The sequence below is a fragment of the Pleurodeles waltl genome, chromosome 7, assembly GCF_031143425.1.
Source record: "Pleurodeles waltl isolate 20211129_DDA chromosome 7, aPleWal1.hap1.20221129, whole genome shotgun sequence".
In the NCBI taxonomy this organism is placed as follows: Eukaryota; Metazoa; Chordata; class Amphibia; order Caudata; family Salamandridae; genus Pleurodeles; species Pleurodeles waltl.
Window position 1 is genome coordinate 1381695074 of NC_090446.1, and position 17959 is coordinate 1381713032.

At 46.1% G+C, this 17959-nt stretch overlaps 1 protein-coding gene across 2 annotated transcripts in view; it reads left to right on the plus strand.

Moving 5' to 3' along the window:
- Positions 1-17959, plus strand: part of POLD1 (DNA polymerase delta 1, catalytic subunit) — a 336382-nt gene that overhangs the window by 56603 nt on the left and 261820 nt on the right. For both annotated transcript variants that reach the window (XM_069200918.1, XM_069200920.1), the window contains exons 9-13: positions 1980-2146; positions 5036-5140; positions 6699-6839; positions 10005-10115; positions 17385-17576. In XM_069200918.1, the coding sequence (XP_069057019.1) occupies positions 1980-2146; positions 5036-5140; positions 6699-6839; positions 10005-10115; positions 17385-17576 (716 nt within the window). The remainder of the gene's footprint in view (positions 1-1979; positions 2147-5035; positions 5141-6698; positions 6840-10004; positions 10116-17384; positions 17577-17959) is intronic.

Sequence of the window (17959 nt, forward strand, 5' to 3'; positions counted from 1 at the left end):
TTAAGTTGTGTATCTTAATAAACTGTAGATTTATTCGTTTTGTTTTTATTTTATGTAGTAAGTAGCACTAGTTTCTGAAATACGAATGCAATCATGAAACCCTCTTGCATTCCAATGTACAATATTTCGCTTCTTTATTCGTGGTGTTTGCCTCGGAGCAGGGGGTGGCCGTGTGGGTGTAATGTACAGTCTGCTTGTCTGAACCGTGGGAGTGAGGCCGCGCCCCGTCCAAGTAGAATATAGGGTCAGAAATTCAGGGACACTAAAAGTGCGAAGAAATTAAAGGTTTAAAGCGCAGGGTTTCGGGGATTTAAGTGATGTTCGGGGGCAGCAGGGGACTGAGGCTTGTTGCATTAGGAACTCACAAAAGTGCATTTGCTTGAGCACATTAAAGCCAGGATGTTGGTTTTGCCCAGGTGTCTTTCTGATGTTACATATAAAATAAATCTAATCCTTTCTACATCCGGTTAATGTGAAATGTTGTTCTGTAATTGGATACTCAGACCTGGTCTATCCTCTGATGGGGTCTGTGCCCATGAATATATCTATGGATGTGAAATCGATGTTAGTCCTAGCACTTGGTGAGTGTGACATAACCTCCTGAGCCACCTTTAGACGAAAGACAATTTCACTGTGGGAGGGAGCGAGAAAGCATACACCTCTAACCATCCTGGGGAACACCTGCTCAGTACATACGAAAGTTTCCTCTGTGGTCCGCTCTCTGCTGACCGAGCCAGAACCTTCTTGAACCAGTTTCAACAGTTGAAACACAGTGTGAAGGAGGAATGTGAATTGTCTCGATCCCTTTACAAATCACTTGTCCTATTTGTATTGGGCCTGGTGGCTCAGTGGGTTAATGCGCAGATTCCAAAATCACAGATTCCAATCCCGGCGCGTCCACTTTGCCTTTCTTTCCTCTGAGATTAATAAAAAGATTGCTGTCGAGGTGCAACACCGTGCGCCCCACTGGTCTAGCAATCTGATTTGTTCGTACTCTTTTTGTGTGGTTCCTCAGTGTTCCCTTCTTCCCCGTGTGGCACATCTCAGTCTCCTTTCCCGTGTTGCCACCGATGACACCATTTATCAGGTGGTTCTTGATCTGACCTCTCTCTCTCCTGTGAGCACTTTTGAATTCGGTGGCACGGGATACTGTGCTACAAGGATGGCTAAATACTTTTAAGGTCCCAAAGACGAGGCCTATTGCCAGTACCAATGTTTGTTTGTTATCTCTCTCTATCGTTGGTCTTACTGTCTTTTTCTTGACACTTCATCTTTTCCCTTTGTAAGTATTGTATCTTTGTCTCTTATCAATTATGTCGCCTTGATCTCTCCTACACTATTCCTCTTTGTTTTCTCCTTTTTATATTTTGTAATCTCTCCTTCTTTGATTTTGCCCCTCTGTGATTAATCCTTCTTTGCCCCTCTTGTATCTCTGTTCTTCGTTAATCACTCCTCTTTAGTCCGACATTGAGCTCTACTTGTTCTTCTTTGTCTGTCTTTGAGTTATCCTTTGACTTTTTCTGGTTTATCCTCCATGCTCTCTCCTTTGGTGTCCCTCTTTACTCCATTAATTGTTGTTCTCTGTTCCTCAGTAGTATCTCTATTTTTGCCCTATCATTATTAATCCCTTGTTTCTTCTTCTTTGTCTCTCATTATCCCGTCTTCTTTATCCCTCATTTCACTTCCTCTTTCTCTCTCATTATCTCTTCCTACATTCTCTTCCTGCTTGTTATCCCCTTATTTTTTCCCTTGTTCAGCTGTTTCATTTTGCCTCTTTAATCTCTTCCACCTTACTCTCTCATCTCGTTTTTGTCCCATTATGGTTTCTCCTTTGTCCTTTTTTTATTTCCCTCTTTTAAATCTCCGTTGTTTTTCTATGTTCTTTCCTTCCTTGATCTTTCTGTCATTTTTCCACTCTTGCCCCTGGTGGACTTCCTCCTCATTGCCTCCCTGACCTTCCGATCTTTCCTCAATTCTAGGTATTTTTCCTGAGGCTGAGAAGGATCCTGTGATCCAGATTGCCAACATGGTGCTGCGGCAGGGTGAGAAGGACCCATTTGTGCGCAACGTGTTCACCTTGCAATCCTGTGCTAGCATTGTGGGCTCCCAGGTCCTGTGCTTTGAAAAGGAGAATGAACTCCTAAAGGTGAACAGTTCTAAATGCATGCATAATTGACTGAAGGATACCTGTTTTGTGTGACCTGAGCAGAACTGCTTCTAGACACTTGCAGAGGCAGACTGCCCTTGCGAGAAATGCATTTGGACCACTATTGGGCACACCCCTAGTTAAATGACAGATTCTACCCCTCTTCATACATTTCAGAGGCACCTTCCTTTTAGGTCAAATGTCTGGACTTGCTGAGATGCCAGTCTCTCTGAAGATTTGGTAGCTTACCCAGGGTAATCAGGGAATTAATGGGTATGCAGTTCAGTTTTCACAGTTCTGTCACTGTGGAGACAAGGTCATCAGGATGGATCTCATACCCTCATCTCCATCCCCACCCAATGCCCTACAGTTGGTTGACATCAGGCCCTGGCTTGGCTTTCCATGATCCCTTTACAAACTACTCTCCACTGAAAGTGAATTCACCTGACACTTGAACTGGAAATGTCCTGTATCACTCATATTATGCCTACTTTTTCTGTCACCAAACCAATCACCAGTCTTCAAATGAGGCCTCTGGATTTCCAGATAACTTCCCAGGAAATATGTCCTCAACTGCAGCCGTTAGTGTCAAGTGTAGCTCAGTGTGGTTGGTCTGTCAAGCTCTCCATGCTAGAGAGTTTGTTCAGTGCATTCTACCAGAGCCTTTTACTCCTCCTCTGCTTGTCAGCTCTGTACTCTCTTCATTAGGTTCCCGTGTGGCAGCAGGACTCTTTGTGCGTGCTGCACCGCCATGAAGCAACGTTTGGGGACTGGTCCCCATGTAAAGGGCAACATTACTGCTTTCAAGCAGGTATCGGATGTAGGTGTATCATTTTCAGCAATGAGGCCCAATAGGCTTTCGTCGAACTTCAACACCTTTCCGACCCCCAGCAGACTTTTTCTGCTTGAATGAAGGGCTCTGCCATGCTTGCAAATTTTATTTCTTTTAAGGTGTGCTTCGGCGTTTCCATTTCAGGCTTTGTAGGTCAAGGTTATTCTAGCCTGGATGGCAGCAACTGTAGTCTTCTGAGCAGTGGGGTCATGCCTGTTCTGGGAGTTTTGGTGGCAGCACAGACTGCTGCATTGTACAGGGCCTAGAACTTCTGTGTTTGTTTGTTCATCATTCCTATCAATTTAGCTGCTTGGTAGACCCTTAATCCCGTCATGTCTTGTATCTTTTCTTAGAGCCTTGTGAACTACTTCTGAGATCCCACAAGGGTTATCTGGGTGGCTACCGTCATCCATTCCCGCCTAGTTAAACACTCACCTTCCTCCTGTTTGTCACCTTGCTGGTCTCCAGCTGTGTGAGGTCTAGAGAGCTACCTAGCGGCTAAAATGAAATGTTTACATTGCTCTCTGCCCACGGGTTAGGAGTGGGCCAGGCGAGAATGCCTTCTGCATTGTCATTAGAACCAATAAAAGTATCGATTCAGCCTAACTGCGATAAGTCATCATGTGTGTGCCACAGTTTTAGCCGTGCTGCTTTATTCTGTGTACTGTCGAGCAAGTGATCTTACCACGTGGGTTCTTTGTATGGCCAATTACACTCATGTTTGCGGATTTGGTTAGGGACTAAAACCCAAGAGTGTAGGCCTGTGCCTCAGCGGTGGGCATTGCCTTACATCTGCTGGAGGGTAAGACACCTAGTCAGATAATATGGTACAGACTGAGCAGGGCCACTCGCCTTTTCCTTGCAATATATGCCTTATTGTATTATAGCAATTCCGAGCTGTCCTTGTTAATAATGCTTGACATACCGTGCTTGGGCGTAGATCTCCCCTGTACACTACCTCGAAGGGACTAAAACCTTTACTCTCCAGGAGAACCTCGGTGTAAGAGAACAAGGGGTAATGTGCATTTCTTTCCTTTTTCACATTGGGTTTTCACCATAGCTAGTATGCTTGCATTTTAAGTGACATTTACATTTTACTTCCATTTGGTCCTGGGTAAACAACAATTGGTAGTTGACAAATTCAGTACGTTTTTGCCCAAATTATTATTATTTTTGTAATTGGTAATCAGTATTTGCATATTGTGGATTTAGTGTGACACTGGACCCTTTTAAAGACCGGGCAAGGGATGACTTTTCTAAAAGAGTTCATCAGTTTCCATAAGAGACCAGTGTCTGATTTGGTTTTGGAGATGTGCCTGGGGATGCCACATTCCAGTTATAATTCCATTGATTGAAGCGTGCATCTGTACTCCTAATTGTAACAGGATCTTGTTGTTCTTCATAACTTTGGTACTGTTCTTCGGCGTACACAATGAAGGTTTTCACCAGCTACCTCTCCCTTTCGCTGTCTGAATGTTGTTTTCTAACCTCAATGGTTGTTTAGCCATTCTCCTCTATATGTATCTCTGTAGCAAAGCCCTCTGAGACTGCTGCAAGGTTTTAACCAAAGCTTTACAAAAGAGAACCTAAAATATATATTTTTTTAAAGTTCAAAACCTGTTTGCAATTCCAAAAGCTGGTTTGCCTGTGGCATCCCACACAACTCTCTTCCCACACTAACTAGACACTCCTTTCCCTTTTATGTCAGAGAGTGCAGCCCCATCTGTGAATAGAGGTGACCTGCGATTAATCTTACTGTGAGCTGCAATAGACAGCCAGTCGCTTCTCAGTAAATGTGGGTTTTTATACCATGCACATTCTGAACATGAACACTGCAAGAGTCTGCCTGTGGAGAAGAAACGTGTTTATTATTAAACGCACTCGCTACAATGCTTGGTTTGAGTCATATGAGAGATTCACATATGCATGATTATAATGTTCATTGCAGTAGATATTGCTTTGATTTGATTTGTTGTCCTCATCACAGATTTTTGCAATAGTAATCGTGTAAAAGTCAAATAGTGCTGTATTAATTATGAAGCATCTTATGTCTGCAGTCGTGGGCGGAGTTTGTACGGATTGTTGATCCAGACATCATCACCGGTTACAACATTCAGAACTTTGACATGCCATACCTCATCAATCGAGCACAAGCCTTAAAGGTACAGTACAGCTGTGCTGGGTCACACCCATCTTATTCGGTGTTTGTGGCAATCTGATGTTCTGATAATAGTTTGTAGTCCGCTGAGCGCTTGTGTGCATACTGGTATTGTGTCAAAGTACAGTAATTGCCTAGTGATTACTACTAAGATGTCAGCTGGCGTTAACTTGTCCTGGAGTGTGTCCTCATGTATCCTTTTGTTGAGGTATTTGCTAGTGAAGACAGAATATGGTGTGTGTAGTTGTAGACTGGGAAAGTGATGAATGCTGATGGAATGACGTGTCTTGGTGTAGGCTGGCAGAGTTAGTTGTTACAGGTGTTTATGCATCTGTTACTTGGCTGATTGTTAGTTGGGTCCTATATGGATGGTGATATTTGTGCAGCTGGAGCAGAGGAGTTTGTTAGTGTTGGCTGGAGGGGCAGGGGGCTGAACATTAGCGCCTGTGACTGGGTCTTGGATGCCATAGTTGATTAGAGAAGAGGTGGTTTTCTTTCCCTCTCTTTCCTCCCACCCTCCCACCCTCTCCCTTATCTCTCTCTTATCTCTCTCTCTCCCTTCCTCTCTCTAGTAGATGGGTGCCTGGGCTGCTAGAATGAGAGTTGTGTGGCTCTGCTGGTAGAAGGGGAGGTAGGTACTGTTTGCTGACTTTGTAGTCATGCTGACTCTGTAGCGTGTGTTGCTGTTGGCTGGCAATGGATGTGGGTCGACTTGACATTTTGTGGTGTTGAGCAGAGGTGCCCTTTGTGGTGTTGAGCAGAGGTGCCCTTTGTGTCGTCTTGGAATAAAGGATGGTGTGTGCCGGTGTTACTGCGGTTATTGACTGCCATTGTCTGTGTCCTGTTGCTGGGGTGCAGTCTGTTTGTAGATGGGTTGCTGGCCCTCAGGCCTTTATGTGCTGGCATCGGGTGCTGGCATTACCTGGCAATGGTGTTGTGCTGGTTTCAGGTCCAGTGCCTTAATTGACACTGATCGGATTGTCGGACAATCATATGTGTGCTAGTGTTAAGTGGAGGTGACGTGTTTTCCCAGTCCTGGGTTTTTCGCCTACAAATTATTGCCATCAGTTTTGTTATTCTAGTTAGCTCAGTGGAAACAAAGACTATATCGCTTTACATTGAAAGCTTTTAACTAGAAACAGTGTTTGTTATGACTGGGAGTAAGGGGGTCACCCTAGCTCGTAATGCGCTGATGTTTTGTGGAAGCCCCATGTGTTCTGGTGTTGGGTGGAAGGATCATCTGTGCATGGTGGAGGTGTGCTGCTGGTATTCACCGGTTGTGAATTGTGTGGGTTTTTTTTTTGGGGGGGGGGGGGGGATTTACTGTATGTGATGGGGTTGGTTGGTGGTGTTAAGGATGGTACTGTAAGCTCACTTCACCATGTGTCCTTTTTCTCTTTCAATGATGTGCTGAGTAACACAAGATGCTGAGCCATGTGTTTTGGGTTTTGCTTGCAGGTTCTGCCAGATGTGCTGTATTTGGCTGACTGGTTGTGCCACGTGTGCCTTGTTGGTTGTCAGTGTACAGGTTTTCCCATCTCTCACGACTCCTGTCTTTCCAGGTCTCCGTGTTCCCCTATCTGGGTCGAATTCGGTCCATGAAGTCAGTGATACGGGACTCCGCCTTCCAGTCCAAGCAGATGGGGCGTCGGGAGAATAAAGTCATAAACACTGAAGGGCGAGTGCAGTTCGATCTCCTGCAGGTACCACACACCAGAATAATTAGCTTGATTTACTGACCTGCCATGTTGCACTGTCTTTCTGCGGTCTGCTGCTTCTGACCTACAGACATAATAGGGGATGACTGCCAAAGACTGAGGCTAGCACTGCAACCCGAGAGTTCGAGACTGACCTGTGAGGGCACCAAGATGCCCGATGGCAGCAGACTACCGCCGCCGATGTAATACAGCTTCATTTTCTTAGCTGGATAAAATGTGGGTCTTTAGGGTGAATAGCAAACTCCAGCAAGTGATTTGGCAATATAATTATGAACACATGAATGCTGTTTTCAGACTAGTGCAATTGTCAAAGAGAAAAGAATAGCTGAAACGCAAGCAGACATTAAAAAGACCAAAAGAAGCAAAACAGCCTAATTTCACAAAATACTGTATACCGGGAGAAACAGGACACGTAGCTCGTTTTATTAGATGACTGGCTGATTGGCCCTGGGGCTGTTTGGCGGAGTTCTTTTCTTCTTAGCCTCCTGGGAGCCTTGTGTATAGTATTTTGATTTCCCTGAAGCTGGACCTAAACTAAGGAGGGTAAGCTAAGCTTTGCGTAACATCTTGGGACCTATTTGCTTAATTCTTGTACAATCGGGTTACTTCCCACAGACCCGGCTGTTGCCTTTCGTTCCCCTTAGAAGCACCCTTATCTTTCTCCCTTTCTGCTCTTGTGGAGAAAGTTCCCAAAAGACCCCTGCTCTGCTTGTTTTAGTGCCATCCATGCCTTGACTCCAGCTTTGTTTGTGATCGCCCTCAAAACAAAGGAGAGCATCTACCAGGCAGACATGCAGCTCCTCTCCACTGCTGGGTCAGATGATGAGCAAGCAGCAACATTATAACACGTTTGATCGGTAACAAAAGCCCTTTTGACCCATACATTGGCGACAGCAACAAACAAGGCTCATTTATCCCAGACTCACCGAAAAGTGAGGTTGCAGAGAGTAAAAGGAGGAGCCTTATATTTGGTACTAAGCAGACCCATTGCTGCAGATAGTCAAGGCCCTGCATCCTTTCTGCCTTTTCTAAGCAATGTTGATGATGTTTGGCTTTGAACATGCATCCCTGACATCACGTATGCAGTTGGGTGAGTTTAGCACCTACTGTTAAGTGTTGTATCTCAAAATCCTCTTGCAACGTTTGAAGCTGTGGAATTGTTGCTGAGCATTCGGGGCTGTCTGACATGAATGTAACTTCCCCTTCTTTAATGCTGCAGGCCGATCAGCACTGACATTTTCCAAGGTGGGGCGTTTGCATAAATTAGGTCACCAGTGTTCTGTGTTACTGAGGTAATCATGAGAGCCACCTGTGCCTCTCATGCCTCTCCATTTACAAGCCTACTCACTCTACTTCTCCATTTTTGTGAATTGCGTTTCTGTTGCCTACTGTATCCAGAGATTCCTCAACTTAGAATATCCCTTAATTGTCAGGCTGGATCCGGAGATTTTTCGTGCTAGTGCCCTTGTGCGATGCTGTTGGAGTGTTCTGCCCTGCATTGCTCCATAGAGCCCCCCAGTTGCGGAACCACCTATGCGCGCCACCGTCCGTATCTTGCCCTTTTTGTGCATTTGGACGTGGAGCATGAATAATTGTTGTAACATTGTGCTGATCACTAACTTAGGACCTTTTTAAAAGTAGAAGCTACTCTACAGAACTAGGAGGTGGGAGGGCAGTGAGAATTCTGCTGTTGGAGTATCTACCACATAAAACATTACAGAAGGTATGTAACTTGTACTTCTGATGGATACTCCTAGCTACAAATTTTCACCTTAGAATGGATACTAAAGCAGCACCTCCTGAACGTAAAGGGTTTATGGTGTCTTGCAGAACTGAGTCTACCAGATCAGACTGTTAAGGCAGTAGTGCTTCATGAATGTGTGCACTGGTGTCACCTCGCAGCCTATTAGATGCCAAGAACCACCATTCTTGCACCAGTGCAGTAGTGCCAGCCTTGGCCATGGTGCAATGGGTTCTCAGACCTTACAGGGGCTGGTCTTGGCCAGTGCATGGCAGGTTTTAACGCAGAGGACTATCCACCTTGACAAAGTCCTCTTTTCCACAGCTGTCACTTTCTTTGCTCTTCAGAACCACACAAAAAGTTGATTGGCCACTCAATGGTCCTTAGTACATTGTAAAATCTTAAATCCCTTTTGGGGTCCAACTAATAAAGCCTCTCATTGACTTTTAAGGGTTAAGGAGTCCAGCGAACGTTCGTAGAGTGATGGCTTGCCCGGTGCATGGAGAGCCCATGAGGTTTGGTAAGAAGGTCATCCGAATCCTCAATGCCAATTTGTGAGGGTAAAACTTGGTCAAGAGAGATTGTATTCACAGTGCCTGCGGGTCACTCCTACTGTGAGCGGGCATAAAAGCCTTGATGGAAACAGCTTTGAAGGTGAGGGGGCGCAGTGTGCAGTTATGTATAACCTCAAGACATGAGAAATATCACAAAATGAAAGTCCCACTGTCGCATCACGAATGGTCTGAGAAGGGTACATGTGTGTCAGTCAACCCTTTTAATAAACTGCATCGCAACAGGTGAGTCAAACAAGGATGGTTGGCCCAGCAAACATAGAAAGGCTGTAAGGATAAACTAGTAACTTCTGACGGTGCCCACTGCATGAACTTGTTGGGTTAAAGACAAAACAAACAAAAGGACTTCCAACAGCTTTTCCAGTGAGGAGTCCGTGTTTCAGGCTCTACGTCAGTATACAGTGTTGTTGCAGTGCCCAAAATAGATTGATTTCATGAAGGGGTTCTGGTGGCAAGTATGACATCCACCACCTCATACAGTAAATCGAAAGGGGACAATACCACAGGTTTAAGTGGAGGTCTGCCTTGCTGCAAGGACAAGAGGGTACCCCTGAGGCGGTAGCAACCAGAAAGTAGATACTGATACTGAAGGAAAGTAACTTGTTCTTTTCCACTCTGTACCATCGTAGGTCCTTCACTTTCTCTTCATACTACTCCCCAGTCGCCCCCTTTTTCCTCTTTCTCCTTTGTTTTTCTTCTGTCACTATTTCATTCTCTATAGTTTGCTACTTTGTAATCTACTCTTCAGTCTAGTCTTGCTGCGTTTGTCCTCCTCCTCTCCTACTATGTTTTCACCCTAATCCTTTTAATCGCCTCTTAATTCCTCTCTTCTCTCAGGTTTTGTTGCGGGATTACAAGCTGCGCTCTTACACACTGAATGCAGTGAGCTACCACTTCCTACAGGAGCAGAAGGAAGATGTGCAACACTCCATCATAACAGATCTGCAGGTATTTCTGACACTGTTGTTAATGACACTCAATCACCCTCAAATTGTAGTGGTGAGGTGGACACAGATTTCTATGCACACTACGTCAATAGAGGGGGAAAATGTTAGTAATCACAGCATCAGTACAGAGTCTGATGGTTTTCACATCCATGTAGCTGAAGGCGGCACTGTGTTTAGGTCCCCAACCGCCCCTGAAAGGATTTTGGCTGCTGCTTGGTCCAGCTTGCAAGTCGCCCAGATATAAAGCGTGGAAACCACTTACTCCTATACACAATCAGCTTGCCTTTAATTGATATTCACAGGCTGCTAAATCTACACGTGTAAGCCTGATCATTGTCTCACAGCTTAGTAGTGCTTCAGTTACAGTTTTGGGGGATGAAATCAGGAATGTCATGGTTCTCATTTTTGTGGAGTCCAAATACATCATGTCTAAAATGATGTTAAGGAGTCACTTTAAAAAAAATGAAAATCGTGGATCAGATGCCTGATGCTGACCTCCAAATATGTTCTTATTTCCTCCAAAATTCTAGCCAGAGTAGCTGGTGGCTTTTGTAAGAATCCTGATGTGAGGGCAGTGAATGGAGTTAAGGGTCCTGGGGTTGCACTGAATGGAATTATGTACCAGTTCAAAAATATTTCCAGTAATCCAAATGTGGAAGTTTGAATTTTAAAAACAATACTCTGTGGAAGTCTTTGATTTCTGGTTCATATATTTCTGTGGGGTTGAGCTGTATCTGTGCTTTGAAACATCCAATAAGAGTGAATTGATTCACAACCACTTTGCCTTCCCTTCTGTCGTGCATGCTTCTCTTGAGATCCATGTAGGAAAGTGCCCCTTTTTGACATGGTCATCTCTAGTTTTTGCCTTGTACCTGATGCAATGTTGACTGAAAGTGCACTGGTTTCCTGCTAACCAGGTCCCCAGTGCCAGATCTCTTTCCCTAAAACTGTACTATTGTCCCCAATTGGCAATACTTTCGTCAACCCTGTAATTCCCTAGTAAATGGTATCCCTGTTGCCTAGGGAATGGGTACCAAAGAGGGTCCCCAAGGGCTGCAGCATGTATTGTGCCACCCCTAGTGCACCTGCAGCTCCTTCTGCAGTGGTAAGTCTGCAGATGGGATCTCAGGTGGGACCTGGCCATGGCAGAGAGCTCACAAAAGCAACTTTAGTCTCTGAGGATGGGGTGGATGTAGCTGCCATGGCTGTGTGGCCCAGTAATCTGGAGAAGCACAGTATAGACAACGGCCTCATATTAATGGGATCAAAGTTGAAGCACAGGTGCAAGTGTCACCATGGTGACTAAGAAACTGATATCCCCAGAACAGTATCTGACTGGTGAAACCTTCAAAATCATGAATACTGACAACCAAGCTAAGGTCCATCCCATGGCAATGGTGTCCTTAAAATGGGGAGGGATTACTCGCCACAAGAAGATGGTGATAGCCTCTGCAATTCCTGTAGCCTGTCTACTAGGAAATGATCTGGAGTCCTCCATATGGGCTGAGGTCGAAAAAAATACCCATGCAGCTATGTGTACCTGAATGGGAGTGTGTGAAAACCAGAGCCCAATGCAAGGCCCAGGGTGCAAAAGAGGTGCTGTAGCCTGCAATAATGGCCCAGATCCTCCAAGAGAAAAGGTAGGAAGACTGGTAAGCCAGCTTCTGAACATCTACAAGCCCAGGTCCCCTTTCCTCAGGAAGAAGACCTGTCAGCCCTTGAGGTTACTGAGTCCCAGGAACTTGGGTCTTTTACGGCAGAGCACCTAGGACCAGGAGGACCCTCTACGGAAGAGCTGTGCCAGGGTCAGAGGATCTGTCCCACTCTTGAAAGCCTGAGACCGCAAGCTGCTGACCAGGAAAAGAGAGGTCAGTGGCTCCCACCGAATCTGTTAGGAGGATGGACTCCTGTATACTGAGGCCAAAAACCACAAACCTGGAGCCACAAGGAGAGTGGTAGTGCCTAAGAAATATAGTGTTTCTCCTTAGCACATGACATTCCTTTAGCTGGGCATCTTGGCCAGACCAAATCTTAGTAGGTTAGTCCCTCACTTCAACTGGCTAGATATGTCCCAGAAGGTGACGGGGTTTTGTAACTCCTGTTTCACCTGTCAAGCTAGTAGCAAGACTTATGGCCACCCAATGGCCCTCTTAATTTCACTTCCAGTGTTTGGAGTCGTCTTTGAAAGGCTAGTGGTCGATATCTGCCCCCTAGACCCTCCAACAGCACCAGGGAACAGATTCATGTTGGTGGTAGTAGATCATGCCACCAGGTACCCTGAAGCTACACCCATTAGGACTACCATTGCTTGCAGTTGTTAGGGCCCTAATTAGTATCTTTACTAGAGTGGGCTTCCCTAAGAAGGTAGTATCAGACAGAGGTATTAACATCATGTCCGCATACCTCAAGGCAATGTGGATTGAATGTGGAGTGACATGTAAGTTCACTACTTCATATGTAAGCTCTTTTCCCTCAAACCTGGTCAGACTAACTGATATGTCCGTGATGTGGACACTTGTGACAATATGCGTGTCAGAAATAACATTTACAGATAGTCTGACCAAGTGAAGGATAGCATCAGAGCTGAAGTTAGCAAGATGCTGGAGTTAGGGGTAATTGAGCCCTACGACAGTCCCTGGGCCAGCCCAGTGGTCTTAGTCCCCAAGCCTCATTGCAAGATAGGTAAACCAGAGCTGAAGTTTTGTGTGGACTATAGAGGTCTCAATGATGTCACCAAGACAGATGCACAACCTATCCCAAGAGCAGCTGAACTTGACAGGCAAGGGACAGCCACATTTCTCAGTACTTTTGATTTAACATAACATCAGGGTCCTGGCAGATTGGCCTGACCCCTGAGCAAAAAGGAGATCAGCATTGTCGGCCCCATGTAGACATTACAAGTTCACTGTTGTGTAATTTGGTTTCTGGAATGCCCCTGTCACCTTCCATAGGTTGGGAACAAAGTCCTTTCTGGGTTGGAAGCCTTTAGTGCAGCATATATTGATGATATTGCTGTCTTTAGCTGCACTTGGCTGGATCACTTGATCCACCTTGGCAAGGTTCTTGAAGCTCTGCGAAGTGCAGGCCTCATTATCAAGACAAGCAAGTGCCAGATGAGGCACAGCAAGGTTGTGTTCTTGGGTCACCTGGTAGGTGGGAGCCAAGTTCAGCTCCTACAACTCATGATCCAGACGATTCTGGACTGGGTAGCTCCAACCACTCAGACTCAAGTCAAGGGGCATTCCTTGGTCTGACTGGGTACTACATGAGATTTGTAAAGGGTTATAGTACCATTCTGGCACCCCTCATAGAACTGACCTCTAAGAAAATGCCAAAGAAAATATACTGGACAGTGAGCTGTCAAAAGGCTTTTGACACACTGAAGGAAACAATGTGCTCAGCACCCATTCTAAAAGCTCCAGATTATTAAAAGCAGTTCATAGTGTATACAGATGCCTCTTAACATGGGATAGGAGCGCTCCTGTCCCAAACCAGTGATGATAGCCATGACCAAACCTGTTGCTTTCATTAGCAGGAGGCTACTCCCCAGAGAGCAGCACTGGAGTGCCATTGAGAGGGAGGCCTTTGCTGTGGTCTGGTCCCTGAAGAAGTTGAGACCATACCTGTTTGGTTCTCCCTTCCTTGTTCAAATTGACCACAGGCCTCTCAGGTGGCTGATGCAAATGAAAGGTGGAAACCCCAAACTGCTGAGGTGGTCCATCTCCCTACAGGGAATGGACTTTACAGTGGAACACAGACCTGGGACTGACCACGCCAATGCAGATGGCCTTTCCAGGTTTTTCCACTTACATGATGAAGACTTTCATGGGAAATGTTAGTCTCATTCTCTTTTGTTTTGGGCGGAAGTGGGTGGAGGAAAGTGCCCCTTGTTAACATGGTCGCACCCACTTTTTGCCTGGTACCTGATGCAGTTTTGACTGAAAGTGCACTGGGTTCCTGCTAACAAGGTCCCCAGTGCTGGATCTCTTTCCCTAAAACTGCATAATTGTCCCCATTTGACAATACCTTAAGTACCCCTGTAAGTCCCTAGTAAATGGTACCTCTGGTACCTATGGCATGGGTACTAAAGAGGGTCCCCAAGGACTGCAGCATGTATTGTGCCACCCTCAGTGACCACTCAATTAGCACATGCCAACTGCCATTGCAGACTGTGTATCTTGGTGCCGCTAAAAGTGAAAACACGACTTAGCACACCACCTGTGTGCCATGTCCCCTAACACTACCTGCAATATATCTAAGTCACCCCTACAGCAGGCCTTACAGCCCAAGGCAGGGTGACTTATATTATATGTGCGGGCATATCTGCAAGAGCAGAAATGCCCCTGCCATGTCTTTGTCGATTCTTAGACATAGTGAGTGAAAATGGAAGCCATTTTAAGTAAAGGTGCTGGACACTGGTCAATATGAGTTGCCCAGCTACATGATGGCTTCACTGAAAATAGTAATGTTTGATATCCAGCATCTCATGTTAATAAACCCTCACTGGTGCCAGTGATTGATTTATTAATATATGCACCCAGAGGGCACCTTAGAGGTGCCCCTGAAAAACCTACCATTTACCCGTGTACTGGCTGACTAGTTCTAACTAGCCTGCCACCAACAGACCAGCGTCTGACTCCCAAGGGTGAGAGCCTTTGATCTCGGGTGGACATTAACAAAGGGTTCTCTGGCAGGCGTGTTAGCACACCCCTCCCAACAGGATAACCTGCAGATCTGCATTCAAAGGCAGGGGGATTTCAAAGAATCCCACCGCCCTTGGTGTGCATATCTGGCTTCCCTCAGAAGGGAGATGCTGCCCATCGTGCCCCAGGGCCCATTTGGCACTTGGACAGGTGGGAAAATTAGTCAAGAAGGCGTATCCGCTCTCAGGTCAATTTCAACCCCAAGGGTGAGCTGCCTGATGTGGACACAAATTTTGAAAGTCTGCCATCTTGGAGATAGCAAAACTCGGAACTGTGGGACAGGGTTATGCCCACTTCCCACAGGAAGTGGTCGTATAAGGGGTATAGTGACCCCAGGGGTAAGTAACCTATTGTCTACTACCCTATGCTCCCCTAAATGTCCCTAAATTGAGTATTTAAGGGCGCCCCTGGCAGATCCTGCTGACCCGAGGAAGAAGGATGACACTCCAGAGATGCAAAAGGCAAGACCTGAAGACCGGTGACTGACTGCACCAGCCTGCCTGCTGACTTTGACAATTGCGAAAAAGACGCCTTGTCCTCCAGCTTCTGAAACTTCCAAAAGTCTGGGAAGACACCCAGAACTCCCGTGGAGTAGTGGAGCTACTTCCCTGTATCCTGCAGGCACCCACAAGAACAGAGACGACTCCAGACTTTGCCAAAACCAGACACCAGAAAGCACCACTGCACCCGTGCCCCCTAGCCCGAGTCAAGGTGAGCCAATGATGCCAGCATCATCCTCCCATCCTCCAGAGGCAATGTCCACCTTGGCATCACCAGCTGTGGATTTCCCAACGACGCCTGCAGCCTCTTTGTGCAGGCCCCCCTCTACCGCAAGTGAGCTGGAGACAAGAACACCATGCATCAGGATACCTTTGCACTGTACCGTACACGACCGAGGAGAAGAGACCCAAGGGTGTCCCCACATCTCCCAGCCTTGTGAGACCGGAGCACACTTGCTGGCTTGGTCAGACTGGACCCCCAGTCCACCCTTGCAGCCTCTTTCTGCAAGCCCCCTATACAGGGACCGCTCTGGTGAGAGATGCCTGACGCCTAAGGAAACCCCTGCACTTGGACGTCCTGGCCCTTGCAGAAGACGACAGAAGGTGTCCCCAAGCATCTCAAGATTTGAACTCTTGTTGGTTCACCATGATTGGACACCCATCTCTGCCAGCAGTGCCTTTCTGACTAGACCGATCTCCATTATGTTCAACGGGGCACCCAACGCTGAGCTACACCTCTGCACCCGGTTGCCACAATGCCGTCCAAGGTGACCTATTGATGTGGCCTAGAACCCTGCTCCATACTCACCTTAAGTCTGGAAGATGGGTCCTGTAAGTAAGTCACTGTTGAGTACCAGTTTGCCGTATTTGATTTTCCACCGTAGAATAGCATTGCAGCTTCAGAAAATTGCACTCTTGTCTTTTCAAAACTGTAATAATTTCTATTGCAAAACATACTTACCTGATTGTATTGATTCTGGTGCCTAAACATATATAAAGATGCTTGTTATTTTTGTAAATTGGTGTGGATCTGCTTATTGAGACATGTCTCATTTATTGACTGTGTGCCTATGGTAAATGTCTAACACTTATCTCTGATAAGCCTAAGGCTCCCGACCACACTAACAGAGCACCTTGCTAGAGCAGCCCCTGTCCACTGGTAAGGGGACTCCTGGACACTATGCATGGTATATTTCATAAAGAGCCAGCTTCCTACAATCCCAAACTCTTTTTTTTACTTGCCTACAATGCTTTCTGAAAAAAGTTTATAAATCAACTGCTTGCTATACCTGTCACTGTAAAGTGACCTGATCCTAGGTGCCAGGGAATTGTTTTAGTGTATAAAAACACCAATAAATTAAATTCTAATACTTATTGGCATCGTGGGTCTGTGAACCCTTTTCCATTGGCGCTTCCTTTCCCCTAATGTAGCTGGACAATCCCTATCCTTTACCTCTTATACACACTCACAATATGCAGTATCCTTTTGAGCTATTAGGGTGTCAGAGTTTGTTTCTGCTGTAATTAAAAGGTACTGCCTAGGGGTTTGTGGGCATTAGTTCTTCTGGAGGGGCACGGCTGTAAAAGCATTTGCTGGCACTGTGTTTATGCTGCTCGATTTGTTGAGCGCTGGCACATAGCTATGAAACTGCACTACCAGAGGATTTGGTGGCCTGATTTGTATTAAGAGGCATCAGCAGGCCTTTGTATGGGCTACAGGCAAGGGTAAGTTTTGTTGCTAGCAGGAACTTTGATATTTTTGCTTTAATTATGTAGACGGAGGGGTCTTGTCAGGTGTTGTAAAGTCACTGGTTGAATTGTAAAGAGGCACAATTACACGAAGGGTGCATGGAAAGCCTTGGCTATATTGGGATGGTCTTCAGCGAGATGACAGTGCAGTGGTTGCAGCATACTCCATGAGGATGTGTTGTCAGGCATTTGGAAGGCCATAATTATATCTGAAAAGAGCGTCAATGACAGGAGTTTTCAGGTTCTTTGTCATGATGCGTTGACTGCATTTTCAGCTTCTCTTACCTCCTTGACTGTGGTTTGCTTGGCTCCTTGCAGAATGGCAATGAGCAGACGCGCCGGCGGCTGGCCGTGTACTGCCTCAAGGACGCCTATCTTCCCTTGCGACTGCTGGAGAAGCTCATGTGTGTCATTAACTACATGGAGATGGCCCGTGTGACTGGAGTCCCTCTCAACTACCTGCTGTCCAGGGGGCAGCAAATCAAGGTGGTGTCGCAGCTGTTGAGACAGGTGCGTATGCGAGAAGAACGAGGACAAAGGAGAGGTGCCAACATAGCAAAGTTCCTGGACAGGACATCCAGGGACATAGGTGATGAAAGGTAGAAATGAGTTAGGAGTGAGCATGGGCTAAAATTAGGTGAGTTTTAAAGGGGAAGCAACTTAGGGAGCTACCAAAGGAGGAATTAAGAGGATGTTAGTGGAAAATTAGTGGATGGGGGGTCAGCAAAGGACCAGGTGTGTGCTGACGGTGGTTCCTGGATGGAAGAGGGGGTGCTGAGCGAGTGTCTGGAACTGAGGGAAGATAGATGGGATTGGTAAACAGGTAGGGTAATGGAGGAGAAATGATCAGGATAAGGGCCAGAATGAAGCAGATGGACATAGATGACAGAACC